The sequence below is a fragment of the Branchiostoma belcheri genome, unplaced genomic scaffold, assembly GCF_001625305.1.
Source record: "Branchiostoma belcheri isolate BF01 breed outbred unplaced genomic scaffold, Haploidv18h27 scaffold32, whole genome shotgun sequence".
NCBI classification, from domain to species: domain Eukaryota; kingdom Metazoa; phylum Chordata; class Leptocardii; order Amphioxiformes; family Branchiostomatidae; genus Branchiostoma; species Branchiostoma belcheri.
In genome coordinates, this window is record NW_017803932.1 from 40,288 (window position 1) to 61,414 (window position 21,127).

Genomic DNA, 21,127 nt, shown 5'->3' on the forward strand with positions numbered 1-21,127 from the left:
GTTTTGAAAGGACTTCTATACCAGCACAGATAAACTTTCAAGATAAACTGGTCGGATAGCCCTTGGCCAGTAGGTGCGTAGCCGCCTTCTCTATAGAATTGATCCAGGCCGTGAAGTTTTATACGTTTGAGTTTTATGTATGCCGTGCAGCATAGCACCAAATGTGAAACACATTTACATAACGTCAAATCCGTACTTTGTACTGTGGACCATAACATAGTTCAATGCCATACTTTTGACACATTCGGTTGCCTCATGCCGACCTTTGAACCTTTACCTTTGAAATGGCACAAGGAAGTGGCGTGGTATGACTAGCTCGATCAACAAACTTTTTCTCGGAAACAGGGCTCGCCGCTCGGGCACTGACATGACCGCGTCGCCTCAGTAATCCGCAGGTGTTCTCAGTCACACAACACCTGGTTAATGTGTTGTCACGTACGGGAGCACGTAGTGTTGTCACCGAGAGGAAGTTACGGCTGGTGAATCTGAAGTGAAGGCCGTTAACATTAACAGCGGACATGTGAGTACCATAATTAAAAGACGTCGTTGTGCTATTTATTGGCAACTCGCCAGTGCATGTAATGGAGCGCAGGATCGTTTTGACAAAAATTATATCAGCTATTCACTTCTCCCTTTCAAGTAACGAACGTCGAAGTTAAGTGCGACAGTAGATTTTCAGCATTAACGTACATGTTTTACCCTAGATATCTCAATAGATAAATCAGTGGGGATCGCGTGTTAAAGTTGTGGCGATTCCTTACAAAGTGAATAGTATGACGGTAGGCACGCTGACACGAAAAACTTTCACACCCCAAAATATAACATTGAACATAAAGAACCTCAAAATTGAGCAATTCCTTAAACGTGATAAATAGCCCGGTTGTCTTGACCTACTCTACGTTGACGCTTTGAATGTGGCGCACATGTACATCTAGTAATGGTGCAGTTCGTCTACCATGTGGCAGGGGCGCAACTGTATTGATTAACTTGTACGGAGCAGAACACGTACAGTGCGGATGACACCAAGTCAAAGTGATACAAAGAAATGGAGTTGCATGACTTGACAATAAACTTGTCTTGGAAAAAGATCTCACCAAACTATACATTGTGTACATGTGTCTTATAACATAACAAGTCACTGTTTTTTATGTATCATAAACTCATACTCATAATATCCTTAATACCATTAGGTAATAATTCTTCCTTGTTCATTTTTCCTTGCTGTGATTTTAAGGCTCTGAAATGTAATGTTAAGTTATTTTAAGTTGCCTTTATGACTGTCACAGGTTTAAGCTCACAGAAAGTTACAATCATGGAGTGGACTCAACACCGCTCCTGGAGAAGACCATTGGACTGGTCTTACAGGAAACAGCAGAGAAGAGCCCAGACAAGGAGGCAGTCGTGTTCTGTGCCGAGGGCATCAGGAAAACATTCTCACAACTGTTGAAGGAGGTGTGTTATCTGTGCAATCAAGACATGATGCAACAACTGTTGTATATACGACAAAGGGGACACATTTAGCCAGCTCTCAAAATGTTAAGCACTCTGAGTGTTGTCGGGACCCCCACCCTTAAGTCTTCAAACTTTAAGTTTCTTGAGGGAATAATTCATACCCAAAGTAAATTGTTGTCACTGCGCTATTTAAAGCACATATAGGCATAGGGGGCTATGTGTATGATTATGTGAATACATTCATAAAGTGCATATAGAATTATCAACAAATTTTGTTATTTTCTATAAACCAATGTAGACCGATGCTCTAGCGACTGGACTACTGGCCCTTGGCTTCCAACCAGGTGACCGTCTGGCAGTCTGGTCGCCCAACCGGTATGAGTGGGTGTTGACACAGTATGCAACCGCCAAGGTCGGCATAATACTGGTGGCAGTCAGCCCTATGTTTGGGCCAGAGGAACTCAAGTATGCCCTGAACAAGGTACTGTCAACCACAATGTTGTGTAACAATAATACTTTGTAACTGTATGATAGTTCAGGATGTTCACGATTAGTCATTTGACCATGTACACATACCATACAATTAAAATATATCTAAATCTTAATAACATACACTTTTTCTGTCCTAATCTATTGACTTCCTATAAATCTCCATTGTTAGCAGGAATGACTAGCCTGAAAAAAGTTGCACAATTGAATGATGTCATTTGATTGCATATTTTAAATGTTTTTTCCTCCATACATTTCCATCAGGTCCAGCCTCAGGGCATTGTGATTGCTCCAACATCTCCCAAGAAGGACTTCCACAAAGTTCTGATGTCTGTGGTAAAGTCTGAAACAGGATCCCCTGACAGTCTGAGTCAGCTGAAGATCATCAGTATGGGAGAGGAAACAGAGGGGTAGGGCAGGTCTTCTCTTCTCATCCCAACCACATGTATCATCCGTATTTAAATCTTTCTTCCTCCCTGGACTGTTATATGGTAGTTTTGGCTAGTCCTGATGACCATGACATGTGGCCGTACCACTAGTTCACTTTCTGTTCCTTTACTATGGCTAGGAGGCCTTCAACACGCAAATTGAGTTGACTAATTTGATGATACATACAAATGTAATTGTGTACTAATTGACAAGTATCTTTTTTTTTCCATGTACTTCAGTGATGTTCTGAAGTTCTGGGATGTTACCAAGAAAGGAGGAGAACAGGAAGTGGAGAGATTGAAACAGCTACAACAAACCCTCCAGCCTGACCAGCCAATACACATTGCCTTCACCTCGGTATGGAGTGAAAGTATAAAATTTACTTCCATTTTTTCAAACATCACTTCAGTTAAAAAAGGTTTATAAAGATTTAACCTGTATTACTGCTGTAACAATGCTTCAAAAATGTTTTATAAAAATTCAAGCTGTATTACTGCTGTAACAATAAGTTTTAGTTCCAAGTAGCAGACATTAAATACATTCACTTACTGTCAGAGATTTGTTACAGAAAGGATGTTCATCACTATTTCCCTTTCAGGGTACTACTGGGCCTCCTAAAGCACCAGTCTTCTCACATCGCCATGTGATCAACAACTGCTGCTTTACTGGCCGCAGACTCAACTATCATGAGGAGGTAAAGGGGACATTGAAAATGTTTATGACAACAAAAATTAAAATCAAATGAATGGATCAATTTCATCAAGTAGTACTGTATTTCATCAAGTTAAAATATGTTTGTTTAGGAGGTCTGATATTGTTGATGCATGAATCTATGCCACTGCAACAGGTATCAGAAGTTGTTGCACACAATAATGTGTTCCTCCAATACACTGTCATTCATTGATGATGGTGATTGTGTTTTTCCAGGACCATCGCCTGTGTGTTCCCATGCCCATCTGGCGTGCACTGGGCATGATCGTGTGTAACCTGAACCCACTGGTGTTTGGTCACACTGCTGTCTACAGCGGTCCTGACTTCAACCCCATAGCTGTGCTGGCAGCCATTGACAAAGAGAGGTACAAAACATTATTGCAACAATTATAATATAATGTTGTCTTGTTTTGATAAAACATCATAACATTTCTGAATAATGCAAATTGTTTATTTTATTAATTCAAAAACTATACAAGAGTTTGTAATGATCAAAGAAATCTATCTGACCAGCATTGCAACAAGCTTTGTTTCTTTTCCATAGGTGCACATCAGTGTATGGTAATTCTCCCATGCTAATGGCCTTAGTCAAGCAGCCAACTTTTGGAGACTACGACATCAGCAGCTTGAGAACAGGTAAGAAGCCTGGAACACAGTTGTCAAATGATGTACTAAAGATATGTATCAATGGTAAATGAACTGTTGAAAATATTGACCAGTGTGTATTTTGAGAGAATGACTCAATCACTTGTATGTTTTCTCCAGCAACGATTGGCGGGCAGGGTATAGGAGGTTCTGACCTGCCTCTGCCAATGCTTCAGATGTTTAGGCAGAAGCTGCATCTCATCAATGTGACGGTAATTTCTCTAATGTGTCCTTAATCAAGGGTTTTATAATGTCCTTGCTTTGATTTATCTGTTGGTCAAAGGAATATCATTGTTCAAGCCATGCACAATATCACTATCAGATATTTATGACTCAGGACAGATTTGTTTCCTTGGTTCCTTTTGAATATGTTTTTGTGTGTGAACAGGTTGCCATGCCCATGACAGAGTGTGGCCCAGTAGCTTTCCAAAGCGTCCTTGGAGACCCAGATGAAAAGCTTACTTCAACTGTGGGCTGTCCCCATCCTCATGTGGAGGTAAGATGTGTAAGGTAGTGTAAGATGTACATAAAGTCATGACATTCAGGGTTAAATTCCAGTACAGTACCCCACAACCCTGTGGAACCAGGCAGGGCAAGTCACCAGGCAAGGCAATAACCACGGCAAACACCTGTTTGGATTGTAATAAATTACTACAATGTAAATGTTGCTGTAGTTAAATAATCCTTCTGTGATCAACCTTTAGTGTAATATATTGTTTTTACTTACAATCCCTTCAGGTGAAAGTTGTTGATGATGCTGGCTGTACAGTTCCTGTGAACACTCCTGGACAGTTCCTGACCCGTGGGTACTGCACCATGCTGCAGTACTGGGGGGACCAGGGGGAAGACAGACCAGGCTTTCACTGCAGATGGCTGGTTTCAGACTGGGTGAGTTGGAAAAGCTTCATCACAATTAAGGAAGCAACTTTTTCTAGCTAATCAAAGATTGCAACAGTTAAACATTTGATAGATTTTTTTTGTTAAAGACTCTTTTGGTATATCATTAAAAGAAAAAGAATGAAGCAGTGTATCATAATGATTGATATCGAAATAACCACTATTCACATATTTTGTCTGCTTACATGAAGAATCAAACTGTTTTTTGCTGCTTACATGAAGAATCAAACTGTTTTTTCAAACACTTATTTATAGGGACATCATATCTATGAATGAGGATGGGTATGTTAAACTCCTCGGTCGGGAGTCAGAACGTATCAAAGTTGGAGACACCTACATCTTCCCTAAAGAATTAGAGAACGTCTTAAGATCCCACAAGCAAATCACGGATGGACAGGTAAGTCCAAACTGAGAAAAAGCAGGCTAAGATTTAATCAAGTCAGTTTAAAACATTAACTTTGTTATTATAATGTTATAAACAATTTAGTTGAAAATTCTTTTTTTTCACAGAAGTGTAATAATTCATTCTAAGCTTAGTAACATGTACTGTAGACCACTCAGGTATTTTGATTGGAAGGTTGGCACTATCAGCAAAATACTATCAGGTGTGATGAACAATACTTAAGTCAACCATGCATGCTACTTGTAGTCATATCTACATGTACTTAATGTCCTTTTTGTTTGTGTCTTCAGATAGTAGAGGTGTCTGTTTCTGGAGAAACCAAGCTGTGTGCCTGTGTTGTACTGGAAAGTGCAGCCTCACTGACTGAAACAGACATCTTGGATTTCTGTAAGGACAAGGTAAGGTTAATGCTATTGATTATTTTCAAAATTGTACGTAATAAATTTTGAATTCAATGAAGTGGAAGAAAGCTATTGGAAGATTTAAGATTTCAGTTGAAGTTCTTTACCATTGTTTTCATTTTGTCATGATAACAAGTGAGTTTAGATCATTTAATTAACAAAATCTGTTACTATAATGAATTTGTATTAAATGGACTTGCAAATATCTACAAGTCAATCTGACTGAGTGAACAATTTACTGAAATGTAAACCCTTGTTTCTTTTTTGTCATAACCAGCTGCCTGCTGTGAAAGTGCCACAGTTTGTGTGCTTCTTTGACACTTTCCCCCTGACTCCTACCAAAAAGGTGAGTACTGGTATCTATCAGCAGTCAGGATCCAAGTCTGACATTTTGATATTAGATTTCTTGCAGATTATCTCTGTCTCTTCTCTTGATAACCCTTTGTCACTTACATAACTTCTTAACTAATTAACACAATCATACTCTTTCCAAATGTTGATAAACCAACATGCTCTCTGATAACACATAATTAACTGAGTAGTTCTTATATTCAGTAACTAGCCAAGTAGTAGTGGATACCAAATTATAATTTGCAGTGGTCTGATATAACCTAATCAGTTTCTCTTCAGTCCTATACTAACACAGCAAATGAACAATTTTAATTGTTTAAAGCATGAGACTTGAAAATGGAAAAATGACAAAAAATCAAATGTCTCTGTCTTTTACAGGTGAAGAAGTCAGAAGTCAAGCTGGAGGCTGAAAGGAGACTGAATCTGTCCTAGAACAACGAGCCTTCCAGAGGAGTTTGATATAAGATAAAGATACAAATGACAAGGGTGATTACTGTATGGCAGTATGGACGCTATGTCACAAGGGCATTTTTTTAGAATGATAGCTAGCTACAGGATACAGATGCAGAATGTTTTAATCTGTAATGCCTTCAATATTGAAAAGAATAACTTTTTAAGGCCAAAGAAATATCAATGGGAGTTTTAAGAAATAACATTGTTTACATGGCACACAGTTTTAATTGATATGCAAAAGTATCTGTATCTGTATAGCCCGTATAACTGCCATTTGGCGTAACACACCAGCTTTGCAGAAGTTACATCAGATTCTGTGACATCCAGGGTTCAGTGATTTCTGAGACATGCAGGCATTCCTATAATGCTGTACCAATTGACTCCAATAAAATACCAACCAATATAAATAAAGTGGACCTTTGTGTTCCTTACATACATGTGGTGTATATCTATTCTTTGGCGTACATAACCACCCCTATTTTATAATATTGAGAAATCTCTGGAAAACCAAGGAGGTTAAATACTTGTATTTTAACCTCATTGGAAAAACAAAGAGTGGGTTAGTTAGTGAGTGAGTTGTTATTTAGGCACATCAAACAAGACACCCAGGATACATTTTAAAAACCTGCTTGACCTGGTAATATCACACATGTATATCATGCTGTAAGGCAATTGCCAACCCAAGCTGCTGTTAGGTTTTCTGCCGCTAGAGGTCGCCGAATCACTGCCTGCCTATAGAGCTTTTGCCGGAGGTAACCGATGTAATCCATTCCAATCGACTAATCTCGAACCAGATTCATTTGGGGGTTTACCATTTGTGCTAACGTTTCCAGCTGTGTCATGATGACACCACATTTGCACTACTTGTTCAGTGGGTGTGGTGCCACCACTTTCACACCATATTTTAGCAGACAGGGATTATAATGTTAGCAGATAGGATAAGCTGCGCAAACCACTTCCTGTGGTCAATTACAATTTACGATTTTGACTCCAGTCCAGACGCTATAAGGAAGTAAATTTCTGTGGTGTTTTGACGCTATATCCGGTTCCTGCTGTGTTCTTAGCAGACCTAGCCATAGTTTTAGACAACTACCTTCATTATGTAGATTTTGAAGTAAATTATTGTTATTTCATACTTTGTTTCAATATTCTTTTATGTTTGTAACTTGCAATTAGCCTTCGGGCATGGATTTGCAATAAACGTCTTAATTAATTAATTAACTACAAACCTCTAGTCCTTTTTTGTGGCAACACGAAGGCATGAACGCTTCGTACAACATTTATTATTTTTTATAATTGTCCATTCCTATACATAATTGACCTTCTACATACAGAAACTTATTAATATTGTCGCAATGACATTTTACAAGAGGACTGAACACAGCATTTTTAGTTTCCTTTCAGTGCTGTTCGTAGCGGGTGTGAAAATCTAATTAAAACCCGAGACACTCATACATGCATACAAGAATACCATAGGGGCACACTGCCGTCTTCCCTTTACGACATGGCAGAACCTGGGAGCGATTTTTTTAGCAATTTTGAGGACGATTTCGAAATCATATTAGAGTACGAAGAATATACTGGGCTATGGGGCGATGATCTCTCAATAAAAGTTATACAATTTGCTGCAGCTGGATTGCATTTTTGTGTGTCGCCTACAGCATGAACAAAAATGTGGGAGTATATGGAAAGGAACATAAGTTCGTGAGTACTCTCCAAGCAGAGGTTGGAGGGGGAAGATCGTTACCTTTTTATATACGGCCCCCTTTTTGTCTATCCCACACGCATGGACCCTCTATCTGGCCAATGGATACTGCCTTGCCAATTTGATACTGCCTTTTTGCTACCCTAGGATCTGCTTGGAGATTAGTCGTGAGGTCATCGACCTGTTAGACCTTTCTCGGCCTGTCTAACAAACCGGTACAGACTGGTTTATCATGTTACAGGATCTAACAGGATGTTTGATCATGATACTGAAGTACCACAGCTCCTTCCTGTTATGTAATACTTCCTTTATTGACTGAGGGGACTATAGGTACTAAAGCAACGTCATAAGGAAACAAATTTCTGCAGAAATCTCCGACAAACACGGCTGACCCTTTCTCAGAAATGATAAACGGACCTACGAAGGCCAGGTAACCGTATAAAAACCCTGTAGTTCTATAGGAGGCTTACATAACGTCTGTTAGTCGGGTCGGATGGTGATCTCAGTGAGTCCGACGTCTACGTCTGTTGGTCGCATCAGATGGTAATTTCAGGCGAGTCGAGTCTGACGTCTCCCGATGAATAAGTGTTAGTTTTGTAACATTGTCGTCAGAACACAACATCAGGGAATATCAGCGGGAGATTGAAGGTAGGAAGAAAGTTTTAGTATGAATTTTACATGTAGTTTTACAGGGTTTGAAATACACACTTTGTATGCGCAGTTGCGCCGCGCAATGGATTTTGCTTGGCGCAACTTATCACTTATTTCTAACTTAGTGAAAGGGACGCCGGTTTTAACAGGCGTTCTCAGTCTTAGGTAACGTTATATAAGAGCCCCAGTGTACAGACCTGGGACTCGATTGTTTGTCTCGCGTCGGTCGGCAGTCTCTACCAGGCTTCGGAAAGCGGCTGGAAAGAGTAGAAATCGGCCAAAGAGAGAGATAGCTTGCCATGGGAGCTGGTCTGCTGGAGAGAACAGTTTGCCGCTCTATGATCTGGAGGCAAAATGTTCTCTCTAGCGGACCAACTCCCTCGGCATGTTATCACCGATCTCTACTCTTTCCAGTCGCCTCCCGAAGCCTGGTAGAGGATATCTGAGAACAATACTGCCTATAAGCTACTGTTTCGATTATGAATGATCGGGAAAAAGTCATCTAATTGTAATTTACTCACACTTTTCAACACATTTGTGCATTTTTTTCACATTTCTGACATTTATGGTTGGCGCTAAATCAACCCACACGATCGCGAGGCGCACTCAGTTTGTTGCACTCCCACAAACTACCAGATCTATAAAGTAAACCACAGCTTTAAATCACACTCGTAAGCCGTCATATTTTGGCACCTCCACTTCGAGCTTCATTTCATGACGCAGCTCAAAGTCAATAGATTTTGAAAGTGTTTTGTTTCTTTTTGTTTGATCAATTACTCAACTGTGTCATCACATGATCAGCTGGATGTGTTTGTACAAGGAGGGTCAAGTTGACCTTGGTTCGTGCTTGCGCGCGTGCGTGTTTTCTGATCGTTCAAAGACAGGATTATGATAGCATTGACAGTATAGGTTACGCTGGACAGTTTTTTAATGTTATCCAGTATATTTCAATCATTACCGTCGACGAGAAATTTGTGTTTTCTGTGCCGTTTGTCTGTGGGTGTGCCGGGATAATTTCCGCTTCACCATGCGCAGAGCACTAGTAAGTACATGTAGATACATGCATGTAGGGTGTTTAGCTGTCTGATATGTTTTATGCGCGTCGCATTATGTGACCGTGACATGCTCACCACCAGATTTCTATGCATGGAAATATACATGTATGTTGTTTTTAATCATTGCCTGATGGTAAGGTAAGTTATATACATGTAATGCTGAGGTCACAATTCCAAACTGAGCCTCGACCGGGCAGCTTTCGTGAACGAAAAGTATGAAATAAAAGACAACAAAACCAACAAAGTTTTAAAAGTAATCACGAGCACTATTTGTGTATGTTCATGATATGGAATGTTGAAAAATATATATGAAAACGGGCCCCGGTTTGGAAATGTGACCTCAGCACTGTGAAGACAGCGCAGTTATATTATATTGTGTACGAGAAAGGCGAACGCACACTTGGATCACCTTGCATAACTGCTGTTTTTGTATAGGCCTTCTAGCGGAATGTAAAATGATATAACAGAACATATATATTTTCATGGCTTCATCACACTATTGTGTTCTCTGGCGTTTCTTCTTCTTCTTCTCCTACTATACCATTTCGTTAAATGGATTCAACCATTTTGTAGCCTGGATGCCAGACCCAAAGCACACTGGACACAAAATATATCCAGTGTGCTTTGGGTCTGGCATCCAGGCTAACCATTTTGGGGCCGGGGCCAAATAACATGAAATTTGGCATGAAGGTAGAGTGGGCAAATACCCCCAGGCGTTTGTTTAATTTTTTTAGATACAGGCTTTTGGTTTTATTTGGGGGGGGGGGCATTTTCCAACAAAATCTGTACATTTGGGGTCCTTGAGACCTGGTATTACACTCAAATCATCTGAAATTTGGCATGGGTATGCTTTACATATCTACCAACAAGTCATTATAACTTTTGGCATGCACCCCTTTAAAACTGTATACTTTGTACTGTTTTCAATGCCAAATAATTAAGTATACTTACTGTATAGCAAGCACGTCGGCAGAACGTACTGCGCCTGCGCAGAACCCCGTATTTTCGCGTTTTTCGTTGGGTTTTTGGTCAACGTTGCATCAGAATTTTGCCTGTTGCAAAGGATATTCTTTCCCACATAACATTTGGAAACTACTGTGGAAATGCTAACCTTATATGAGCGAATACAACCTTATATGAGACGTTCTGCCGAAGTGCTATGTACAATACATTACGGGTTTCACGCAGGTGCAGTACGTTCTGCCGAAGTGCTTAGAATTCCCTCATTGATTATGCAAATCAGTATCTGATTTGCATTATCATTTAATTTAGTCTCAAACACTAATAGATATACGTACCAAAAGTCGCAATAATTTTTCAACGCCGTTCTTTAGTTATACTTTTTAAAAGTCTCAAGCACAAATGGCACCTGCAGTTCCAAAAAGCTGCTAGGGGGCCATACTACTTCCTCACGAGGTCAAAACCTACTACTATATGCCACTCAAAAATCATGACTCTAACGTGTCCAGAAGACCAGAACAAAGAAAAAGGAAATTCTGCTGCAGTACCAAACAATACCATCACTGTATCGAATTTTGCAGAATGTATTTTATCTGCACGAGTAACGTTATACGTATCTAACCATGTGTCTCATCAAATTCAGGAGAAGATCACATAGACGTATGACGGGGCCAGTGGACACCACGGCATTCCAACAGGCGGAGCCCGCCGAGGTGGGTTGAACTTCCCTTGATAAACTGTATTTCCAATGTTTATCATTTACATGGCTATACATTTGGGACTCTAGATATCACAAAGTTGACCTTGATCATTTCACACCTGCAATCCAAGGAGCTGGACAGACAACGCAAGAGACACGAACAGTGCCTATCCACGGCATTCTTGTGCGAAAACTGTGGCAAGTACTGCAGAAGTAATGCTGGTTTGGCGGCACACCGCCGCACCCATCGTACTTGATTGGAGCAGATCGTCCGTCAGGACGACAAGACTGAGACTGATATACAACCCGTGTATCATTTTCCTGTCGATGGTTTTTACAGATGGAAGTCAGTAATGGCCATTTCGACGGATTTCTCGACGAAAGAAACTCTTGCGCACATAGCAGAGAAAAGCGATGTGAAGAGACACAACAGCCATGCCACCAACCAGGTCCAGACAACGACAACTGTACACTCGCTATAGTCGGCATCGGTGAGTCGCCATTTCGTTTAACTTTCTAACACTATGTAAGTACTGGCCGGACCAAGCAAGTTACATTAATTTTCACGAAGACAACGTTATCTTGAAAGTTCATCTGTGTTGGTAGACGTCATTATGAAGCAGGTTTAGAAACTGTAATTTCCAACAAAGTCCAATTTCTTATGTTGGAAATTACAGTTTAAATTTGCTTCATAATAATACGAGTACAATGTTTCTTATCCATCAGGTGATATACGGTTCTATGCGTCTTACAGTTGCTGTTTAATTGTACATGTACTCTGTTGTAGATAGATTCTTATGGAGACAAATTTAATTTAAGGTTGCCGGATGCCTGGCGGCACAAACACCCCTCGAAGTTTTGGGAAGTCATCAGCGAAGGAAGAAACGTCATCACCGAGGTTCCACCAGAAAGGTGGTCCCTTGAAGCCTACCACAGCACCGATCCACACCAGTCAGGCACCCACGTCACACGCAAGGCTGGGTTTGTGGACGACATCGACATGTTCGACCACACCTTCTTCAAGATCTCACCTCGTGAGGCCGCCATGATGGACCCCCAGCAGCGTCACCTGCTGGAAGTGACGTACGAGGCGTTTGAAGATGCAGGTATCACACCTGAGAGTGTGTCTGAGTCGTGTGGTGTGTTTGTGGGAATAGGCATGATGGATTATGCTTTGTTCATGGCAGGAGACAAGCACCTGTTCAACTCATATGTAAACACAGGAATTGCGCATAGCGTGGCCGCAAACAGAATCTCCTATGCCTTCAATCTGAAGGGCCCAAGTCTTGCAGTAGATACCGCGTGCGCAGCATCAATGACAGCCCTCCACATAGCGTGTTCCTCACTGAGGAACAAAGAATGCAGCGTCGCCCTCGTAGCGGGTAGCAATGTCCTCCTCATGCCGGAGGTAACGGTAGCGTTCAGCGCGATGGGGGTTCTATCACCTGACGGGTTCAGCTGTCCGTTTGACGCTTCTGCCAACGGCTACGTCCGCAGTGAAGGTTTTGGAGCCGTCCTGATCAAGCCTCTCAGTAACGCCATACGAGACAGAGATCACGTGTACAGCATCATCAGGGGAAGCGCCATATCAGACAACGGCTTCAGTCAGAGCATCACCATGCCGTCCTCCAGTGCACAGGAGCAGCTCATGAGGACAACCTACGCCCGCTTCGGAGTTCCCCTCTCACAGGTCCTGTACGTCGAGGCGCATGGAACAAGCACACCCGTCGGAGATCCAGCAGAGGCTGAAGCAATTGGAAAAGCCTTCGGTCCACATCGCGCCTCCCCCATGAGGATCGGGTCTGCCAAGAGCAATTTTGGACACATGGAGTGCGCTGCAGGCATGGTGGGCGTCATCAAGACAGCACTGATGCTGGACAGGCGAACCCTTTGTCCCTCCGTCAACTTCACCTCACCGACTCCTAAAGTTGACTTTGAAGAGCTGGGCATCTCTGTACAAACTAAAGTAGAGAAATTTCCTGACAACGAAACCGTGACCCTTGGCGTGAACAGTTTTGGATTTGGAGGAGCCCTGGCCCATGTCATCATGGAAGAGCACAACGCTACACCGCCAGCAAGTCCGTCTTACCACAGGAGGGGATGGCAGTTCGGACCAAGTGACCAAGAAGGTGAATTCATCATTCTGCCGCTGAGTGGAAAGTCTTTAGACGCCCTCAGAGACCTTTCTTCCAAGTGGCTGACGTTTCAAGACGAGAGAGATGCCCTCACCGTCTCTTCATGGGTAGCGACGCGCAGAAACCACTATCAAAATAGACTTACTGTCGTGACCAATTCTGGGGCGAGAGCAAGAGAAGGCCTGCAGTGTTACGTCAACAAGATGGCTGCTGACGATATCATCACCGGGACAGCACAGAGTGACCGCCCTAAAGTTTGCTTTGTATTTCCTGGTCAAGGGCAGCAATGGGATGACATGGGCAGGAAGTTGTACCAACTAGAACCTGTGTTCAGGGAAACAGTCGATACGTGTGATCAGATCTTCACACAAGTCAGTGGATGGTCCATTTTACAGAAGTCCGGCTTGTTCACCACAAGCGACAGTCCCACCGAGTTCACACTTGCAGAAATGAAAGTCTCCCAACCCGCAATACTTTTCACCCAGGTAGGGTTGTTTGCTTTGCTGAAGCACTGGGGCATTTCACCTGACGTCATCGTCGGTCACAGTCTGGGAGAAGTTGCGGCAGCCTATGCATGCGGTGGTCTGACGTTGGACGAGGCTATTCGAGCTATCTACATCAGGAGCACAGAACAAACCAAACTGCAGGGATCTGGGAGCATGGCAGCCATGCGTGCATCAAGGGCAGAGGCTGAGGGGCTTGTGTCTAAGTGTCCGGGTGTGAAACTGGCGTGCGACAATTCTCCCACATCTGTCACAGTAGCAGGAGCGACAGAAGCCATTGCTGAACTTCAAGATCAAAACCCAACAAAGGTGAAAATGCTGCGTGTCTCCTGTGCCTTCCACACCGACCACATGGACCCCATCAGAGAATCCTTCCTCCAGGCGATGTCTTCCGTACAACCAGACAGACATGGAGAAGTCCCCGCACCTTTGTACTCCACAGTGACAGGGAAGCACTACACTGGGAGGTTTGACGGCCAGTATTGGTGGGAAAACATCAGAGGAGAGGTCAAGTTCACCTCAGCCGTTCGGTCCATAATCCAAGATCACAATCCTGACGTTTTCATCGAACTTGGTGCCTCCGCTACGCTCTTGTCGTCAGTCAACCAGACACTCAAGCATGAAAACTGTCCAATAAAAGTCACAGTGCCATGTGGACAACGTCAGCAAAATGACCACAAATGCATGCTGCGTGCCTTGGCCACACTGTACGTGAATGGTGTGGACATCAACTGGACAAACGTAACCCAGGACGCGGCTGAATGGGCGCCGGTTCCAACATATGCCTGGCAGCACCACCAGCATTGGCAAGAGGCCGAATCTTCACGGAAAAGGAGGCTGGGTCTTGAGGATCGCACCTTCAAGGGACAAAACGGGAACATCACGCTGGAAACGTTCCCCTTCCTTGCAGACCACGTAGTGAATGACAGTGTGGTGTTTCCAGGGGCGGGATACATCGAATACATGGTGCAGATGGCTGTGGATAGCACTGAGAACCCAGCACTAGACGACATTCAGTTCAAACACGTCCTTGTCTGGCCAGAGGTTAACGACCTCAACAAAACCAACGCCACCATCCAGCTGACGTACACAAAAGAGGGCAGAAAACTAGAGGTAGCCACAGACAGAGTACACGCAGGGTGTTTGTTCATCCAACCTAACCATGTCAGCTCAGAGAGTGTCCTGGACACGACGCCTACAGAGGCCATGGAAAAGGTCGCGAATTTTTACGAGCAATTCGGTGACTTGGGACTGAAGTACGGCCCCGAGTTTCAGGTTGTAAACGAGGCCTTCGTAGGCGACTGGAAAGCCATTGGTTTTCTGAAGCCAGCATCAGATGCACAGCAAAGAGTCCAAACGACAACGCTGGATGGATGTTTCCAGGTTGCCCTCGCTGCCATAGGGCCCTGCTCATCTCTGTACCTCCCGACTCAGATCGCCAAGTTTAGGATGTACGTACCCTCTCTACCACTCGGGGAACAAATGGTAGCACATGCCACGGTTGTCTCCCGTTCAAGCATGTCAGTCAAGGTTAACATAACACTTGCGACAGCCCAGGGGAAGATCCTTGCACAAATCGACGGGTTCGAAGCGACAAATGTTTCCGGCATCAACTCAGACGTCGACACAGACAGCTGCTTGTATGAGACGAGATGGCAGCCGGTCATCTCTCCTCTGCCGGAAACAAGTATCTTCTGCGACCTGTTCAAAGACGAACATCTCCAGAAACAGTACAGCGACGACATGAAGATGATAGAGGCAGCAGAGACCGTCCTGCCAAACCTCAAACGTCTGGCGTTATCCTACGTTCAACTTGCATTGGATACCGTGCCAGACACTGAGGTCAATCCAAGAAACAAGAGGTACGTAGAGAGGCTCAGAACCATCATCGACGCCGTGGATGAGGCAAAACGTGACACGATGTCACTGGATGAGATCCACAAGTCCCTAGATGAGATGAGAAAAGAAGTACCGGCGATGAAGCTCGAGTTCAGCATGTTGCAGCGCCTTGGAGACATCCTGCCGACCATTCTCCGGGACCCCTCAGCTGCCCTGCCGATTCTCTTTGCCGCCGACTGCCTAGCTGAATACTTCATGGACTCGCTCACAACACGTCTGTACTACCGCGCCTGCGCTGATGCCGTAGACAGGCCGTGAACACCGCACTCGAACGCAAACAAACTGTTCGTATCCTTGAAGTCGGGGGTCGCATGGGGGGACTGGCAAGCTACCTACTGAAACCTCTCAAAAGCCAAGGAGATGCGGGGCACGTTGAGTACGTCTTCACCGATCTGAACACAACCTTCTTTGCACATGCCAGTCAAGTACTTGAAGATTACACTTTCGTCAAATACCAACAGCTGGATATCGAGAAATCGGTGGGACCGCAGAACTTCATCCCAGGAACGTTCGACATCGTGGTCTGCATGGACACCCTTCACTCGGCGGTGGACGTAATGGAAGGCTTGCAGAACATGAAAAGTCTGCTCTGTCCTGGTGGCTGGCTTGTCATGTTTGAAGCAACAAACGCTTTCTACATGTGCGAGGTTGTGTTTGGATCGTTGGAACTCTGTTGGGTGTATGATGATGACTACAGGACGGACACCTGTTGGCTCTCCAGGGAAGGCTGGAGCAACCTTTTCGCAGATGGAGGAATGCACGATGTAGTGAGTGTGTCTTCACCCCAAGAGTTCTTCCATTCTATCACCATCGGCAGAAAACCAACGCCCTTGCAAGAAGCTCCTTGTAGTTTGCAAACTGACAGTCAACAGTGGCTACTCGTGGGTGATCCTGATAGCCCCCTTACCAGCACAATTCAGAACCTGCTACCACACAACACAATGGTACGTTCCATCGGTGACAGGATGGACGTCCCCAGCCAAGGCCCTCTCGTAAGAGTTGTGTACGTCTAGGACCAGAAGACGACAAGTCCCTGGCATACACCCGGTCCTAACCCAGCCCTGTACCAGGCGTCCGGAAGAGTTCAGGACATGTGGGTTTTCACAGTAAGTGGAAGTGTTGGGGCGCGTTGTCGACTGCATCTGCCGCCACGGGCTTCTTCCGAGTTGTGAACAACGAGATCAGAGACCTCCCCATCTACACAGTAGATCTGCCTTCAGACATTCTGAACGGACTGACAGACGTGGTTGGGACCTTGCTTACATCCGACCCGCCGGTTGAGAGGGAGCTGTCAATCCGTAACGGCGAAGTTTCTGACTCCAAGGCTCATGAAGACGTCCATCTCAGACGGTATCAGCACGTGCCCTCCGGAAGCTGGACTCTGGATATCGCTCCAGGGAAGACGGGAACATTGGATGACATGGCGTTCTACGAGCAAGCATCCGCCTCTCTGTCAGACAACGGAGTCAGAGTCAAAGTTCACGCAGCGGGCTTGAATTTTAAAGATGTGATGATGGCTCTTGGCCTTCTCGAAGGTCTCAACTTGCAAACACAGTTCGGCCTGGAATGTTCAGGAACAGTCGTGGAAGTCGGTAACGATGTGAAGAATATCAAAGTTGGAGACGAGGTTATTGCCTTTGGCGATCACTGCTTCGCGTCACACGTGACTTGTGACGAGCACTTTGTCATGGCAAAACCTTCACATATCAGCTGGACAGATGCAGCCGGGTTCAGCATGGTCTACATCACCGCATACTACGCCTTGATCGAGAGAGCACGGCTTCAAGAAGGGCAGACAGTGCTGATACACTCTGCCTGTGGCGGGGTTGGACAAGCAGCGATACAAGTGGCAGGCATGGTTGGGGCCAGGGTGTTCTGTACCGCTGGATCTGAAGACAAGCGCAACTACCTGAGGCAGATGGGAATGACTCATGTGTCTGACTCCAGGTCTACCCAGTTCTACCATGATGTCATGGAATGGACAGATGGCGAAGGAGTAGATGTCGTCCTCAGCTCCTTGTACGGTGACCTGCAAACTGCGACCATGAAGTCTCTAAAGCCTGGAGGCACGTTCTGCGAAATCGGGAAACGCTCCATCCTGGAAGGCGTAGGCATGGACATGGGACCACTGCTGAACAACAAGACGTTCCTCTCTGTGCAGCTAGATCTGCTGATGAAGGAAAGACCGAAGTACGTTAGAAAGATGATGGAGACAATCTGCTCTCTTCTGGAGAAGAGACTCATCAGCCCTGTGTTGACGACAGTGAAAACTNTCTCATCAGTCCTGTGCTGACAACAGTGAAAACTATCGACGACTACAAGGAGACGTTTCGGTGGATGTCAAAGGGCCAACACGTCGGCAAGGTTGTGTTTGAGACGCCTGCCAAGTTTGAACCGGAGAGCTTGGTGCCATCTTCAGAAATACTGGAGGCAGACGGTACATTCGTCATTACTGGCGGGTTCGGTGGAGTTGGACAAGCCCTGGCCCGTTGGCTGGTAGACCATGGAGCCAAGCACATTGCCCTCCTGTCCAGAAGTGGGTGCAAAACAGCTGAAAATATCCACACTGTAGAGTACATGGAGTCCAAAGGCGGAAAGGTGTACACATACGAGGTGGACGTGTCAAACAAGACGTCGCTGACAAACGTGTTGAACCATCTTAGAGCCGACACCTCGATTCCTGCGCTGAAAGGCCTCTTCCATCTCGCTGCTGTCATTGATGATGCCAATGTCTTAGACGTGAAGGACAGTCAACTGGAAAAGTCCCTTGCAGCAAAGGCGTGGGGAGCCCTCCACCTGCACGAGCTGACACAGGACGATGACCTGGGCATCTTCTTCCTGCTGTCATCTGTCACCGCCGCCTGGGGAAACCCAGAACAATGTGGGTACGTGGCCGCCAACAGCATCCTGGACGCCCTCGCTGAACACCGACACCGGCGAGGACTTCCGGCCCTGTCTCTACAGCTCGGAGCCGTCAGAGGTGTGGGCATACTGGAAGGGAACACTAAAGCAGCCAAAATCGTCACGGGGAAGGGCATGCTGACTCTCCACATTGACGAGTGCCTGCAGATGCTCGCCACGTCTGCTGAAGGCCAGAGACACCCCTGTTGTCACATTGCCAACATGGTAAGTCTGAACGATATCAGTTTAACTGTAATTACCGCGTCAGTATCTATCCTTCCAATTTTCATGCATCTAATGTCCTTTATCGGCAGCTAGGCACATGTATGATTGTCATGGTATTTTGTTTATGATCATACTAGTTTACGTACTGACTTTTTTGTCCCTTCCGTCTCTTTTATCCAACATAGGATTGGACCAAGTGTATGCAGTTCTCCTACCCGACGAGCATGAAGTTCCGTCATCTTGCAGTTGGAAAGAACAAGGAAAAAAGGGGTACGTTTCTTTACCCTAATGTATTTTAATGAGAAGTTGATTATGTGCTTTATTTATATACTAGACATGTATATTTCATCAATGTATAGTTCAATATAGATTGACATGCTTATCTCCTAGTTGTGTGTATTCATGTACTGATTACATCTTCTTGTTGACAAAATAGTTGACGCTGACTTGAACGAAGACGACCTCCGTGAGCAGGTTCTGGAGCAGCTCGGCCAGATCCTCTGCATGCCTTCCAGCCAGATTGACCCCGACCAGCCCATGATCAACTACGGCGTGGATTCCCTGATGGCGGTGGACATCGTCAACTGGATGAACAAGAACTTCGACCTCAGCGTGTCCCAGCTGGACATCTTGGGCGGGATGACCACGACCACGTTAGTGGGGAAAGCTGTAGTTGGGGAGGTAGCGCTTCCCTTGCGTAAGTGAAGGAGTTATATCAGTTATCTGTCAGGGGTAACATGCATGGATATGGTCTCTGCTGTACCCACATAATGTTACAGTCGAGATAAAGTTATATGAATATTGGAAAACATTTTCCTCACCACGAGTTGCTAAAATAGAGGATTGATTTTACTTGAATAGATTGACTTAGAGTCTGTATTTCTAGTAAAAGCTGAATATGAAGAGCGCTGTATTAACCGGGTTCTTGGTTTTGTCAATTTTCAGAAGAAGCGTAAATAAGTACAATCTATATTGTTGCAATTGTAATGTCGTCTTTTTGATGATAATGATATGCAAGGTGTTTATGGTAGGGCCGCGTGCTGAGTATTTTAAAATTTGTGCTTGTTAGTGTGGTTTGTGTTCAAATGTTTTGAAAAGTGTACTTAGCGATCAGTTGTAAACTGAGAAAATGGCTTGCCTGTTAAATTAAAGCAGATGATGTGATGCTGAACCCGTACTGATATTTTTGCACCAAAAGTAGATGAATATACATGTATTGGACTGACGTTAGAAGTTTTAACTTTGCTCGTGTTAGTGTTGTTTTGTGTATTTGACGATCGGTTGTAAACTGAGAAAATGGCTTGTCTGTTTTTAAAATCAAATCAAACTAGAAAGGCCAATATTTGCTTTGGAGCAAATACAGCGATGGCTTCACCACATTTTACGACATGGCAGGGAAAGAATGAGAAACACAAGGGAAAACAATGCTTTACATTGATATAACTATAATATGAAGTAACATACAACTAAGACTACAACAGTTGGCTAGCTATTCCCTACATTATTGGTTAGGTATTTTTAATTGCATAATGACAAACTGTTGTATTTTACAAAAAAAAAAAAACGTTCATGCCCCGCATTCCAATGCTGGAGCAGGAAAGCTTGAAATACCTACCAAAACACTTGAATACAGACATACTGTCAGTATGGAAATGGTCTGTGCAGGTGTTAATCAAGTTAAATCCCAACAGCCAATCAGCAAGAAGAAGAGAGGAAAGCTGCATGCCTATTGGTTGATGCCCTGCATTCCAATGTGATGACTCATGCCAAATGTGGTTAACACTGCCCACTGACACAGTAATACATTTGCTATAATACAGCCAAAAAACTCAAATAAAACCATTCTAAAAGCCTGTACCACAAAAATTTAAAAACGCCTAAGGGTATTTGCCCACTGTACCTCCATACCAAATTTCAGATCCTTAGGCCCCAAAATGAAGAAGCTGAATCCATTTAAAAAAAATGGCAGGAGGAGAAGGAGGAGAAGAAGAAACATCAGAGAAAACAATATGGTTTCACCAGACCACTTCGTGGTCTGGTGAAGCCATAATGATGTGATGCTGGACCTTTAACCGTAATCACAAGTAGCTGAATATACCAATTATCTTATTGACAGCTTTCATGGATTATATATGATTTCTGTACGTGTGCATAGTCCTGAG

At 44.1% G+C, this 21,127-nt stretch overlaps 1 protein-coding gene across 1 annotated transcript; it reads left to right on the forward strand.

Moving 5' to 3' along the window:
- The first annotated feature begins 301 nt into the window (after positions 1-301).
- Positions 302-20,287, forward strand: LOC109474774 (reducing polyketide synthase FUB1-like). Its single transcript, XM_019775136.1, is given in 28 exon segments — positions 302-520; positions 1,287-1,452; positions 1,751-1,933; positions 2,206-2,351; positions 2,610-2,727; positions 2,969-3,064; positions 3,298-3,446; positions 3,626-3,717; positions 3,847-3,938; positions 4,115-4,222; positions 4,465-4,566; positions 4,568-4,614; positions 4,879-5,020; positions 5,317-5,424; positions 5,705-5,773; positions 6,157-6,203; positions 11,246-11,315; positions 11,643-11,793; positions 12,122-12,151; positions 12,154-16,083; positions 16,086-16,970; positions 16,973-17,151; positions 17,153-17,198; positions 17,201-18,078; positions 18,114-18,914; positions 18,916-18,969; positions 19,151-19,235; positions 19,402-20,287. Coding segments are annotated over 28 exon segments (9,045 nt in total). The 5' UTR covers positions 302-518; the 3' UTR covers positions 19,671-20,287.
- Positions 20,288-21,127: the final 840 nt, after the last annotated feature.